A 15383-nucleotide genomic window follows, 5' to 3' on the forward strand; every position below is an offset into this window, starting at 1 on the left:
TGGCCTTGCCTGGCTCACTGCATAGACCACTGAGACTCTCCACCCTCTGCTCCCTGAGTGTTGTTAGTAAAAGCGGGACACGAGGACCTACTTTTAAAGCAATCATTTTTCACTCTAGTCTGTGGGTCTGGGGCGTGGGCAGTTGGTGAGCAAAAGCAGGCATTCTTGTTCCATCATTAAAAAAAAATGATAATATTTAAGTCAGAAGGTTAATAACTCTCTTTTCCTTTCAAGTACAGGTAAACGCAGAGGGAACACCAGATCAAGTTTTTCTTCAGCTCTGCACAGCTATTGACTCTGTTTTCTGAAGGAGAAAAGGCACACCTGTTAGGTGGGAACAGAACCACATGAAATCCACCCTTGACACGCTTCACTTTGTCCCCATCCCACATGCCCCCAGCTGGCTGCTTCTTTCCCAGCTCATCTCCTGTGAGAGGTTCTGGAAATCATGCATGGTGTACTTCGGACTGTCCACCTTTCTCTCATGCTGACAACTGTTCCGACTCTGAGACTTGTTTTTGGATAGAAAGAGGGGTGTGGGGTCTGCCTGTTCCACAGTGCCTAGGGCCAGCTGGAGCCTGACCCATCCCACAGGGAGAATGTATCCCACTTCTCCATCACAGCTTCCTTCTTCTCAACAGTTTATTTGTTCCTCCCTCATGCGAGCTATTAGCATGGGGACAAGCTTGGACAACTCATCTAGTACTGGCTGGTTCTCCAGTTCCCATCCATGAGAGGGACCAGAGCCCTAGTGGGACTTTTAAATGCCCTATGGGACACAAGGTATCAAGCCAGTAGTACCTGACAGAAATATTTCAAAATATGACATTGTCCAGCTTCTTCTCTTAGAGAGCAACACAGGACAGTCAGTCCCACCCACTTTTGGGACACTAGCTACTTGGAACACTGTCATAAGAGCTAAGGACTCTGGCCAACCGTACAAGTCTCTCCTCTCCACGGGGCAGTGAGTCCCAGCAATTATGTAAATCAGCACCACAGACAGAGATAACTTAAAAGTATGGGAGATGGCTTGTTCCTGCACTCACTGGGCAAAACCAACGTAGTTTTGATCCGAGACGATTACTCCCTAACATACTGCAGATATCTGTGTCGAGGGCCTGCTCCATGGCAAATGCGTCCGACTAGTGAAGTGTGGGTGTCTGTGCTCAGCTGCAGCTGCTTTTGTCTTCTGAATACCTGTGTCTTGCACTCAATCACTACACAACCTTCAGTTTGGTCTGCATGAGTCTTTTCCTCAATGAGTGAGAAAATGCTGATACGTTTCCAGGACAGAACTGTATTTTTAAAATCATTTTTTTTCCTCAAAACATTTATGTACAAATGAAATAAATGGAAGCCAGTATGATTCTTTCTCTATTTATTTGTAACTCACATCATTCTGGAAAGCATTTGAAAGCCTTCATTCCAAACAGAAGCAAACAGTAAATAGTTTAAAATTATGATCCACTTATATGACTTAAACTTTGGCCATAGACCAGATTTGAGCTATTACAGAGAAATTGTTAATATATTCATAATACATGGTTATTTCCATATTTCTTTTTCCCTAGCACTGGTTCCTAAACAGAAATGTTAGTGTGTGCTAGACAAGAAATTAAGTTCTTTGGTTACAATTAGGCCTCTATTACCAGAGAGGGTGTATCATGCTCCCAAAATCACACGGCGTGAAATGCTTACACTACCAAGTGTCACACTTGACAAGAAGCATGGATATTAGAACACGGATGGAAAGTGTTGCTAGACGGTGACAACCTAAGACACAGCACACACTGGCAAACTCTGCACCCACAGCTCTGGGTGACACAATGAGGCAGCAGGCAGCAGGCAGCAGGCAGGCAGCCTGGGCTAGTTGGCAGCTGCTTTGGAAAACTTCAACAGAAATCAGTACCTGGGAATGCACATCAGTTTTCCTCCACAGAACAGCTAAGACAAACAACGCCCATGTGAATGGCTCCAAGTGACATCATAAAGCCACAGGATTTTAAAATATGAATGGACTGTAGCAGTTTCTGCCCTAGCAAAAGGTTGTGTATGCAGACAACCTCAGAACACAAGTGTAAACTCCCTGGCTATGACCTGTGTCATGGCTGTACCTAAACTGGTGCTGTGCCCTTCCTGACACCATCAATGGGGCACCTGCTCCCACTCATCTTCCCTGATCCGGGTCCTTACCAATGGCGTCAGAGCTCCCGCCTCCTCCCGGAGGCTGATCCACACTGCTACTTCCCAGAATGCCATTGAGGGTTGCTCAGCCTTTCACACTGAAGCGACCGGGCTCCTCACACGCCTGCATTACTTTTCTTTATCATTTTCTTTTCCTTAAGCTTATCTGCGTACCATTGTCTTCTGCTGTCTACAAGCTCCACAAAGCTCCTGGCTTCTCTCTTGCAGGAGGCCCCACACAGGTCACTGCTGTTTTCATTCTGAGTGCCTTCACTTTTCCCACATATACAATTAGAAGGGCTGCAAGTCAGTAACTAGTTCCAAGGGTACTTGACTAAGACCCAAACTGTCATGGCAAACATGACAGAGACACACCCAAGATATACGATCTGATTGACTGATCACACCCTCCATTGTCAAGCTGGATGCAAAGACTGTCATCCAGGGCAGGTCAAGGGACCCTGGGCTTTTCAAGAGTCATTAGCACCTCATATACTGGGCTCCAGTACCCTCTAAAGAAGAATACTGGGTTACATAACCAACAAATACTTATAGAGAATCTATTAAAAAGTCAGAGAATAGAAATCAATCCACTTAACAGATGCTTAAACCCTGGAAGCGGGCTTGCTGTCCTCTGAGATCTATGACTAGCAGTAACCCTTCCTCTGAACACTTAACTCTATAAGTTCAAAGAGGGAAATGCACTGGAAACCACTGGTTTCCTCCAGTGCACCCGACCATAGGTTTAAACCGGGCGCTCCAGAGTACGAAAGCTCACACAGTAGATCTCACACAGCTGCTTACAGAAGATCATCTAGTACAGTGATGTGCCATTTTCTGCCAGCCCTTCAACTCCATCCCTAACACCTCAGTAACTGTTCGGTGAGTTCATGTAACTGAAGCGGGAGAGGAGTCAAGGAAAGCCATGGGATGGGGTGAGAGGGGATGGAGAGGCATGTGTGCTCCCAGTCACAATGGGATATCCTGGCACTTGCCCAGCCACACGAGGGCCTCTCTCTCTTGTATTACAAACATGGACATGGCTCAGGCTTGTATTCTAGCATTGCATGAGAAAAAAAAGGCATGAAAAACACAGAGTATCTGACAATGGAGGTGTTCTTGCTTGGGAAACCAAGCATGACAAAGGGATCCATCTTGGTTAAAGACAAAGTCTTATCACTTCCCTACCAATATGACCCTGGGTGAGTCATTTAACTTCTTTTGAACCCGCTGTTGGGCTGAGAATGCAATGAGTTGCCACAGTGCACAGTGCACAGAGAGTGCTAAATCAGCATGTGCTATCAGTGCATCACATGAAAGAAAACTGTTCCCTAACCTCAGCAACTGCTTCCGGTGTCAGCAAATGTTCCTCCAGTTAGTAGCAAACAATTTGAGCATCACACACCATGAAATAAATCTGACATACTAAGAGCCTTGAAGACACCACTTCTCAAATCCAACTGTGGGCAGCCAATATTCCTTGGAAGAGAGATGGACGGTCTACTTGCAAAGAACAGCCTGCCTACTTCTGCAACTCTCAAATAAAACACGAGGAATTGTCCCCAGCAAGCCATGGGGACAATGTGCTTAGAGCTGACAAATCCAAAATAAAAATATTTTCTGTTCAAACAGGAAAACCCCACATTATCACCTCAGTCTTAAAATACACTCAGGTAGGTTCGTCTGCTCTTGTGGTCCTTACACTGTTGTCACTCCCCCCCTTCCACACTGTACTTCCTGTGGGACTTCTGGATGGATCTACACAACTACCTGGTACGACTTCCATACAGACAGGTGCCCTGCCCTGCGCACTGCGGAGGGGAGGAAGCCCTGGCATGCGCATGGAGCATCCAGCAGAGATCCACACCATCCGACTGCCTCTCCTTCACTAATAGCCCAGAGACAAAAGCCTGTCAGCTTTTCTTTCTGGGTACAATAGACTGTATCAATATGACCAGTGATACATAATCAATATATTATTTAAATTTCTCTTTTCTGTAGTTAAAATTCTGTATTTTTCTTAATTAAAAAATTCAGGGTATTTTAATAACTTGCTGAGTATTTTAAAGAATTCCCTGAACTTAAAAAACAGGAAAAAACAATGTTAAGAACTAGTATTAATACTCCATCTACCATAGAATATATACTATCTTTTCTTTCTTTCATAATTTTTGGAAACCATTTGATCCAACACACGGGAACTTAATTTTATTAAGAAAAACCTACGAGAATAAAACTTTAACTTGTATTCAGGTCCCACACCTGGACATTAGTCAGCACCTCGCTGTGCAGTGTCTCAGCCGCTACACGAGAACACCAGCACAATACAGCTTCACCTTTGTAAAGAACAGAAGGCAAATACAGCCGAAAAGCAGACTTTTAAATAACAAATTCTACTTTTTCACTTGTTTAAAAAAAAAATCGAAACTTGACCCAAGGAATTCACAACAAGCTCTCTATAATATAAACAAACATGTCCACATAGTTTATTTCTCACAGTTCTCCTGACAAATGAACATTATTCAAGAACATACTGTATACACAGGTAAGAAACATACAAAATGTTTTAAATGATGCACAACAAAATCCAGCAGTATAAAAGAATTGTGAACTCTTGCTCACTGTGCAGACTACATTTAATCACTCGTTAAATAGTAATAAAAATACAATCTTTTATGGATCTTGTGCAGACTACAAAAGAGGGAGAAATTATCACCATATATATGATTTTTATATTAGGCAGTTTTCTCTGACGAGCTGTACTGACAACTCCACACAGAGGCAGAAGGCTGTGTACTTTAAAGGGTTAATGGTGTGAGTCAGACTTTACAGTTACTACCACTGGCACTTCTCAACATAGTCTGTACACATCACATGATCATCTCATATAACATGACATTAAAAATATATCTGCGTGACAACTTCATGACACTCACACCCCATGAGCTGGCTACAGAAGCAAAGCCACAGCTATCTCTCGCTCTGCTCTTGTACGGACAGTTCATCGTGATTAAGTTAGGTATCAAACCGTTAAGCAGCTCCAGTCTACTACAGGCGATCAGTGACCACCAGACAGTGAGTTCTTTTAGAGTACACGTCCTAGAAGCAAACACCATCACTGGTTAAAACTTCGTCTCTAAGTCTGTTTCTGCGCTGAAAACTATCTTCACAAAACTGAAAGCTACTAAACTGATTTAATATAAATACTTTGTCTTTCATTATCATATTTATGACCGAGGTCTTTAAAACCTTTGGAATTGACTCTGGCATTAATGTGTGCTCTTGTTTCCACCTCACCCATTTAGCATCACCACCTACAAGGCTTTAGTTGTGGTGAAAATTTCACCAAGGAAACTCTCGGCTCACCAGGAATGTTCAGCTGCTGATCTACAGCCACACAGTGCAGAGCTGTACTTGACGAGAACACTCGGGGAGCTCTCATGCTGTGAGTGTGCAAACCGTGCACACCATTAATAATGATGCCACTGCTGTGTGTTGACGAGGACTAGTGCAACACTCTTCCATGTCATCTGTTGGCGGGGAAGTAGTTGGGGTCAAGATAACTATAACTGGTGCCCTGGGACACACAGTAGTCTCTGTCTAAGAACGTCTCCGACTTATAAACAGGTTCTAACTGGTGATCTTCCTTGTGAATATCCGTTTCATGTGGGCTGCAAGTGAAAAATACACAGACTCATTATTATACAGGACTCCAGACCCATTTTGATCTAGCTATTACAAAATCTCCCCACTTAATCTCTCAGAAAGCTTTCATAGAAATCTGCTTGAGATGTGATGTGATTTAAGGAAGATTTTAATTGCTTAGAATTAAATCTAATGCATAAACATGTAGTTACACTCTAAAGAAGTTTGGAAATAAAGTTTCCTGCTTGAGGTTATTGTCCCCAAATAAATACTTACCAGTCTGAACAAGAGTCACAGAAATCCAAAGACATTTCTGGAGGACAATCCTGGCAGTGCCACCGGACACCTTGGATAGGTTCTACACCACAGTTATCACACTGCAACAGACACAGAGACTCAGAGAGGTCGTGGCCGTGCTTCTTCTCTCCCGGGAAGCACATGATAGGACAAAGACAGACCCTTCCTCCAAGCTGTGATAACACACTGGCTTAAGTCAGACAGAATTCCCAGGGAAGCAGATAAAGGTCTGTCCACTCAAGCTCAGACTACTGCTGATGAGACTCTATCCGTCCACTCAAGCTCATAGACTACTGCTGATGAGACTCTATCTGTCCACTCAAGCTCAGACTACTGCTGATGAGACTCTATCTATCCACTCAAGCTCAGACTACTGCTGATGAGACTCTATCTATCCACTCAAGCTCAGACTACTGCTGATGAGACTCTATCTATCCCAGAAGTTTGTAAGTCAAACACCTCAAAGTTATTTTGCCACTACTAAACATCCACTTGAAACCAGTGAGTGACTGTGAACACGTGAGTCACACCAGAGCCAGAGCTGCCCCAGGAATGGACAGTGTCACTGGCTGACACTCCGTGTCAGACTCCTCTATGGAGAGTCATCAGAATGTCCCCATAGAACGAGCCTACAATGACAAGGAGGCAGGCACAGCTTGTTCTCCACAGGTAGTGCACTGCACACTGCCTTAGTGGAGGACTGTGGAAACGGAAGAACTGTGATTGGATGAGGACAGCCCTTACAGGCTCGTATATTTGAATGCTTGGTCTCTGATTGGTACAACTATTTTGGAAGGATCAGGAGGTGTGTCGCTGGAGTGGGCTTTGAGTGCCCTCGTCTCATCTGCCCACTGCCTGCAGATCAGGTTGTCAGCTTGCTTTCCACCACACAAGCAGGCCCCCAATTAACTGTTTCTGAGAGTTTTCATATGATGTCTCTTCACAGCAACAGAACAGTGACCTTATAGGGCACAAAGGAAATGTCATTCCTAGATTCTCTGACAACACACTACCTATTAAGTCATGGCTGACATCTACATCCCAGTTAGGAGAAGACTCAGTTTCCTCCCAAAACAGCTAGATGCCAATTAGGAAAGTTCCTTAAGATGGAGGAGGTCACTGAAGGGTAAAGAGGAAAGGGTTACTCCAATGACCAGCAAATTTTATCACATGAAAAGAGCAACATCACATTACGGTCTTACTGCGACTTTCTCCAACCTAATTAACTAAGCGCAGCCCTCATAAAGACCACAACGACAACGGCACAAAGCGGCCAGTCTATGCCTTCACAGTACCAGTGCGGGCAGGACACACTTCGGTGATATCCTAAGAGGAATCTCCAAGATGGCACCTGTCTCTTTCTCACCTTCTTGTAATCCAGGCCCCACAGCAGAGCCAGAATCATCTCCAGCCCCACTCACTCCACTTACGTATTTCTAATTACATTAAAATAGATGAAAAAGCTGCTTTTGAACATTCAGTAACAGTGACCAATTAAGAGTGTGAATCTGGTGCTTTCCTAGAAGTCCGCAAACTCATGTTCCTGAAACACAAACGCCACACTGCTGCTCTCTAGTCTAAGGTCTTGTATTGCTCCCCGACCTCTCAGGACTGTCTAACTCCTCAACAAGGTCTCCAGTCTCTCTGGGCCTTTCCTACCTCACATTTGCATTTTCAGGTTATACTCAATTACTGCTCAGCTACCTTAGCTGTTTAATCTCTAGGATTTTAATTTAATCTTAAGACAGAGTCTCACTACATATCCCTGGCTGGCCTCAAACTCACAGGATCAACACCTGATCATGCTCTTCTCCACAAAGAACGCCAGACTGCGTCAGAACCATGGGCACACCTTTGCATGTTATGTATAAAGAATACTTAGAATACCCTGAGTGCTTAGAGATTTCAGAGTTGAATAATCCAGCAGCCACTTAGAGAACCTCTTTCTCATCCTTTCAAAAACTAAACGAGTCGCTTGCTTACCTTAAAGCCCACATGTTGCACAAACCCACTTTCTGCTTGCATTTGTTGAAGTTTCTGCTTTTTTAACTTTTTAAACTGTAATAGTTCTTTATATTCAGGTAAACTCCTATAAATGACAGGAATGCTTTCTTCATCCTGTTAAAAAGAACCAAATATAAAAGTGTTAGTTTGATAATTAAAAATTGTAGCACTTCGGTCCTCAGCTCTGGAAAAAAAAAAGACTAATTGTGAGAAAAACAGTCCTGATGATACTTCTGCTGACATTTATTACTCTTAAGACTCAGAAACCGAATGCCGGCACTTTGGTGAGTTCTGTGTTTGCTCACCAGTTCAGCTAGAGCAGCTGGCTGATGGCACCACTGCTCCTCCATCTCTGCCCACCGGCACTGGGCTTGCGCACGTGTGTCGTGCCCACGTTTTCAAATGGGTGTTGAGGAGCCAAATCTAGGTCCTCGTGCCATGCAGTAAGCACTTTACAAACTGACCCATCTTTCTGGCCCACCCTCCAATTTTACATGACTATCATTACTGTTCTAAGGCTCAGGTGAGCTACACTGCCTCATGGTGTAAGGGTATGGAATGACTCCACCTGCCACACAGTGTCAAAGCCTACGGTCAGCAGGGTTGCTTCAGAAGCCTCGTATCCGACCTCTTCCTATTCAGCTTTCACATCTGCCTCTGTAACATGGTGGTTTTTAAACAAGTAAACAAATCTCTGTCCGTGCTTTATATTCTGCATTTGTAATAACTGATTAAAATGCACACTTTTCACTCAAGTCACCCACTTCCATTCAATCATTCTGGCTATTTAGAAAGCACTGTGCACTATATAAATACTTCAAGAGGTTCATAGAACACTGACTACAAGATGTAAAATTCAGTACTAATTCCCAACTCTACAATTTACCAGCAATTTCCTTCCAAAAGTGACCTGCAATATCTGTGTGCTCATATTACTGAGAAGACCATTCGCTATGCTGGCAATGCTAAGACTCTCTTAGTGTCTGATCGTCTGTCTGTGGTCTATCTGCTCTCAGTTCCAATCTTTCTCTGGTCCCCATTCTGGCAGCTACCCCCTTGACCTTGCCTTCAGGTAGTGATGTCTGCTCCAAAACAGCAGTCAGCCTCTCACGATGCTGCTCGCTCCCCATCTCTCCTGAGGCCTCATCTCAAGCCTAAAAAGCCCACTGAGGCACCCAACCCCTATCTAGATTTTCTATTTGCCCAATCTTGCCCTGCTACCCAGGATCCTTTGTTCCTTAATGACTGATTGCATGGTTTCCCATCAATCCAATGCCAAAGTTCTATGAATCCTCAACCCTGGATAAGGTAAGATCTCATCTCATCCACGGTCAGGTTAGGTGTCATTGACTACTATGCTTCTTTTCACATTAAGGAAATGGATGCTTACAGAAGTTGAAACAACTGCTTCAGGTCATTCATACGATTAATTAGTGAAATTAATTAATTAGTTGATGACGTGAGCCCTTATTTTCATGATACACCCAGCAGCCCAAGACATAAATATCTTGCATTATCTAACTAACTAACTCTGTTATGACGCAAGTCTGTCAACTAGTACTAAATGTCAGGTTCAAGATCTTCAACTTGATAAACGCTTCTTCAGTTTTACACTCCACTCCCATCTTTCATCCATTTCAAAGTTCTGTAACTATTATTAAGTCTCCACATTTTTAGTACAGATGGGTGACTCTATAGACACAGAAAGATCCTACTGATGCTTTCTTTCCTTTGTCAAATTTGTCCAGACAGCACGGAGGATGTGGGTACAAGAAGCTGGAAGAATGCTGTCCAGAGAGTTTCAGGTAGTGGAGTGGAGAATATCTGAGACTGTACTGTAACAGAAATGACTTAGTAACATACTCAACTGTATACTCAAAAGCTCTCTGAGTTATACTATCTCAAATGTTACCTAAAAGAGACAACTTTCAAATATGACTAAGGTGGAACACAGATTTTTCAAACCAAGGAGTAAATCATGCACACTGAATTTTTTTAGCAGCTGCATCTCTGGAGAGAGAAACCTACATATGTCATCAAAAGACTCATAAATACACATTTTAAATAGCTATGTGGATCAGAAAGGCATGATGATACATGCTTTTAATTCTAGCTCTCTAAGGATGCTGAGGTAGAAGGATTATCAATTTCAAGACATTCCTAGGCTACAGAGGGACTGCCTCCCAAAAACAGTAATCAATACGATTTGCATTAATAGTGTTTAAATATAAATGATACCAACAAAAAGTTAAATCTAATTTAATCTATTACATTATTTGATCAACTTTTTAAAAAATGTTTTAGTGGGAATTGAATCCAGGGCTACCATTGAGTGCTTGTTTTAAATGTTCTGCCACCCTTTCACATGGCTAATTTTTTAAATTAAATTAAATTTTTTTACTTATTCATTTAACATCCTCCTCACTGCTCCCCTCCCAGTTACTCGTCCCCGACAATCTTCTTCTCTGAGCAGGTGGAGGCCTCCCTGGGTATCCCCATATCCTGGTCCCTCAAGACTCAGTGGAGCTAGGCGCTTCCTCTCCCAATGAGGCCAGACAACAGCCCAGCTAGAAGAACATATCCCACATACAGGAAACAACTGTGGGATAGCCCCCATCCCCGCCATTTGGGACCCATGTGAAGACTGAGCTGTACATCTTCCACATATGTGCGAGGAGGTCTGGGTCTGGCCTGTGTATGTTCTTTGGTTGATAGTTCAGACTGAGAGCCCCAAGAGTCTACAATAGCCAGAAGCTGGAAACAACCCAGATGTCCCTCAATTGAAGAATGGATGAAGAAAAGGTGGTACATCTACACAGTGGGATACTATTCAGCTATTAAAAACAAAGACGTCATGAGTTTTGCAGGCAAATGGATGGAACTTGAGAATATCATCTTGAGTGAGGTAACCCAGACTGAAAAGGACATGCATGGTGTGTACTCACTGATAAGTGGGTGTTAGCCATAAAGTACAGGTACCATGCTATATTCCACAGACCCACAGAAGCTAAACAAGAAGAAAAGCCCAAGCGAAGAAGCTTGAATCTCACTTAGAAGGAGGAATACAATGGTTATATAAGCAGCAAATAAAGGAGGGAACTGGAGAAAGGGAGCATGGGGAGGAGGATGAGGTGGTCTCCAGGACAAGACAGAGACCTGGCATAAGGGAGGCACTCAAGAATCAATGGAAGTGACCTTAGCTGTGACTCACATGGCTACTTTTTAATCAGTCTTTAAATACCATCTTCACAGACACTTTTCTCCGGTCTTCCTCTTAAACTTCCTCTCTAAACTAAGTACCTCTTAAATCTCTATCAAGGCTCCTTTTATTCCTTTGAAGGACTTTAACAAATATTAATTTATGTGATCAAAAAAGAAGCCCAATTTTGATAAGGATTTAGAAGAACTCCTCATCAAACTCCTAGCACAGCCCGTTACATGTTTAGGTAAATATTTCTTCAAATGAATCATTCTAACAATCACAAAGTACAAAACCACACACAGAAGCTGCATTTTAAAGATGAGGTATGAGCATTTCCAGAGGACAAATTTAAAGGGAAAACAACTTTACACTCACTACATAGTTATCTAAATAAAGAGGTATCTTTCCTTGCTAACTATCATTAAATCTCCTGCTCTGATTCTATGCAATCAGAGTACGAGTGTATATTCTTCAAGCAAGCAATCAACCACTTTACAGAAAACTGAGAGCAGAAGAACAAGTTAATGACACAAAGGGCTCAGTCCATACAACCCACACTGTGGCAACTCTGTGGACAAACCCAGCATGGGGAAGAAAAAGGAAAGGAGGGTTTTAACACCCCTCCCCCATTTATTGCCTTTCTTTGGATCCAAACAAACAAGTAATAAATAGCCAAGTTTGTGAGTAGAGCTTAGCTGTTAGAGTGCTTATTAGCATGTACAGGGCCCTGAGCAAGTACGTGTATACACATCCTACTGGGGCGAGCAAATATTCCACTACAGGAAAAGTTACCTTCTCAGAAACCTCAATTTAGTGTCTGGAACTCCCTCCAAATTAAGCTGAAGTGGACCTGGGGTGGGATGATGTGTAAACCAAATACTGCCCAGTGACAATTATAGAAGCTCAGAGACAGAATACAGGTTCACTGGGCTACTCTTCTTACACCTATGCTGAATCTTCCAAAAAAAAAAAAAAAAATACTAAAAGCATATTAACTCTTAAAGGGGACATGTCAGCCTTCTCTGAAGAGTAGGCATAATCAGAAAATCATTTGTTTCCTATTGTACAGTCAGCTGTATAAAGCAGGGAGTAACTTACTGAGGCCTCCTCGACAGCAGTGCTCATGTGGCTATGGAGACAGGACCGGTCATCATCTTCATCCATGTACACTGGTGGCTCGTGTGAAGTCATGAAAGTGGAGGGTTTAAAGAGGTGCTTATTAAGGGGGTGCTGTCGCCTGCTCGTTGAGGACTACAGGAGAAAACAATTGTTTTAGTGAGAGAGTGAGAAATCATTAATAGAATCAAAACCATACACACCCTACCAGTTACAGTACTCAATGCTGGCTGCACAGACTCTTACGATCAACTTACACAGAAAAATCAAAGAAGATAAAATGATTGAAGCCAGACAAATAACTACCCAGAGAGAGAGAGAGAGAGAGAGAGAGAGAGAGAGAGAGAGAGAGAGAGAGAGAGAGAGAAGTTTCCACACTGAGTCTATAAAACAATCGCCTAGCACTGAGCGACCACGTGCTTTACGGCAGTATCACTTCATCCTTGTGACATTCCTCCAAAGCAAAGCAGCCATCACCGCTCACTGGGAGACAGACAAGCATGGGTAGGAGGAGGGGAGCTTCATAGTGAGGCAGTGGTAGAAGTGGATTAGAGCTATGTGGTGGCACAGCTCTCATACCAGCGGCTAATGCAGATACCACTCATGCCAGTACATACCACAGACACAAACAGAACCACTGGACAGATCTCACCATGGCCCAGAGCCATTATGAGTGTGGTATGCTAGACCTTAACAGCCACAATGTCTACTAACTTACAAGAGACTACACACACAATGGACCAAATTTAGACTTTGCTAGTACTATTCCTTTTTGGTCTTTATTAACTCTTGGTTGTAATAATGCAAGGTGTAAAACAACACATTAATACAATTAATTTAGAAAAATTATTAAGGGGTTGAGGATATAACTCAATAGCCAAACATTTGCTCAGCATCAATTAAGTCCTGGGTTCGAACCACAGCACATAAAAAAGAGGGAAGAGAGAAAGGAGAAGAGGGAGGGGCCCTGAAGACGAGGATGAAGTAAGAACCATGACAGGTGTAAGCTGACAGTCTGAACACTGGTGTACGAGGTTCCTGTAATCCAAGGCTGTAAAGTCTCTATAGTTCATTAGTACATAAAACACAAACAACACCAGGCAGTGGTGGTCCACACCTTTAATCCCTGCACAAGAGAGTGTGAGGATAGCCTGGTGTATAGAATGAGTTCCAGGAAAGCCACACAGAAAAAACCTGTCTTGAAAAACTGGAGAAAAAAACAAACAAAACAGAAAACCAAAACCAATGCCACAGGCCTCTGTTGAACCACCGCTCACATACACAGGCCCACACAGACATAATTCAAACAATAAAATAAATCTTTAAAAAAATTCTAAGATGTGAACTATTTAAACAATCTTCTTAATGTAGAATTCTATAAACTAGCATTACCGAGTAACATTTGAAAGTGGTGTAAGGAAGGAGATATCATAAGGACTTATCATGTTGGTGACTTCCTGTGGACCCTTTACCTTGAATGCTAAAGGCCCTCATTTCCTCCCTAGAACCCTGAAGCAATGGGGGAGGGGGCAAAAGGCTGCCTGGCACTAGTTATGAAACCAGCAGCACACTAGCACTCAGCCACAATTCTAGTACTTGCTTCCCAGCAGAGGCAGGAGGACCACCACAAATCCTGACCCACACAGCGAGTTCTAGGCCAACTACACAGTGAGATTCTGTCTCTAAAATCAATGGTTCTCAGCTTAGTAGTTTACAATTTACGTATGTTATTATGGCCTACTGTGCCTTTCTATTAAAAAGGTTTGAGAACACTGTGTGCTTCTGACATAACAGCCACCTGTCAGTATTCTCACCATGAAGTGGCAGAGAGAGAACACTACTTAAAACTGCACTGAGGGCTCAACATCTCAGTAACATTTCCAGTCTGCGCATCAGAGCACAGAGAAATCAGGCCTACATTTGAAGGCTAACATCACTAAGACATTCCCAACACAGAATCATAGTATAAAAAGGCTTGGAGTAGTACTCATTCATAATTACTCCCAAGAAAACAATGAAGAACTCTTAAAACTCAGTGTATTCTTCTAAGCAGCAACAATGGAGTCTTAGTCTGCATTTATACCCTACACAGTGAAATGTCAAAATGAAGAGGAGCGCACTTCACCGACACACACCCACACAGCAGTTCCGAACCCAGAGATCCTCCCTGAGGTTTGCTCCTGTCTATACTCCTTACCTTCCTGGAGTATATATATAAGTTAGGTGTTCTGCCTGGAACTGGTATGCCGGCTTTAGTTAGCTTTATGAAATACTTCTGTACACGACTGGCAACCTAAAGAAACATGACAGCTCTTTCAACATAATGAAATAATGTGATATTTGAGAAGTTTTAAGTGCTAACAATTAAATCAAGAAGTAAACTTTTAAATTGTCATCAAAGACATTTATAAGTAAAAACCTAGACAAAACCAATTCAAGTAAATTTAAGTTTTTTTGATTCCAAAGCTAAACAATCATTCCACTGGTGAGCACTGAGGAGCACATATGCGGCCCTCTCTGTCAGTAATACAGATAGACGGGCATGATGAAGGAGACTACAGTGTCCATTCTCAGAAAGACAATCAGGGATGGTATTAATGAAATGCCTCAAAATCCAACAGCACAGTCTAACAAAGAGGACACTGTCAGCACATTCACTAAGCACTCAGGAGATGCAAGGTCCAATGCATGCATGCGCATACATACACACACACATACACACACATAGACACACATACACACACACAAACACAAAGGTACATACATATGTATACATACACATACATATATTAAATGTTTTACATTGACACAAAGCAGTGTTATTTATGCTATTTCTGCTATCAACATAAAAATAAGCAGTACTAATCAATTTAAAACTACCGTACACTAGAGCTAGCAATGGTTATCAGTTGTGCTGGTGTGGCTGCAGAACTGC

At 42.6% G+C, this 15383-nt stretch overlaps 2 protein-coding genes across 3 annotated transcripts in view; one reads left to right on the forward strand and one right to left on the reverse strand.

The window, feature by feature from the left end:
* Positions 1-1366, forward strand: part of Ak5 (adenylate kinase 5) — a 193904-nt gene extending 192538 nt beyond the window's left edge. The window contains exon 14 of one of the 2 annotated variants that reach the window (XM_032897134.1): positions 240-1366. In XM_032897134.1, coding sequence (XP_032753025.1) covers positions 240-308 — 69 coding nt within the window. In that variant the 3' untranslated portion in view covers positions 309-1366. Of the gene's footprint in view, positions 1-234 lie in introns of both variants that reach the window. The other variant, XM_032897135.1, reaches the window with a different exon arrangement.
* Positions 1367-4641: 3275 nt separating this feature from the next.
* Zzz3 (zinc finger ZZ-type containing 3) overlaps positions 4642-15383 on the reverse strand; it is a 34786-nt gene continuing 24044 nt past the window's right edge. The window contains exons 7-11 of the mRNA XM_032897136.1: positions 14646-14741; positions 12431-12583; positions 8110-8244; positions 6106-6206; positions 4642-5855 (exon numbers count right to left, since the gene is read on the reverse strand). Of these exons, the coding sequence (XP_032753027.1) occupies positions 5711-5855; positions 6106-6206; positions 8110-8244; positions 12431-12583; positions 14646-14741 (630 nt within the window). The 3' untranslated portion in view covers positions 4642-5710. The remainder of the gene's footprint in view (positions 5856-6105; positions 6207-8109; positions 8245-12430; positions 12584-14645; positions 14742-15383) is intronic.

Source organism: Rattus rattus, chromosome 3, assembly GCF_011064425.1.
Source record: "Rattus rattus isolate New Zealand chromosome 3, Rrattus_CSIRO_v1, whole genome shotgun sequence".
Classification (NCBI taxonomy): Eukaryota; Metazoa; Chordata; class Mammalia; order Rodentia; family Muridae; genus Rattus; species Rattus rattus.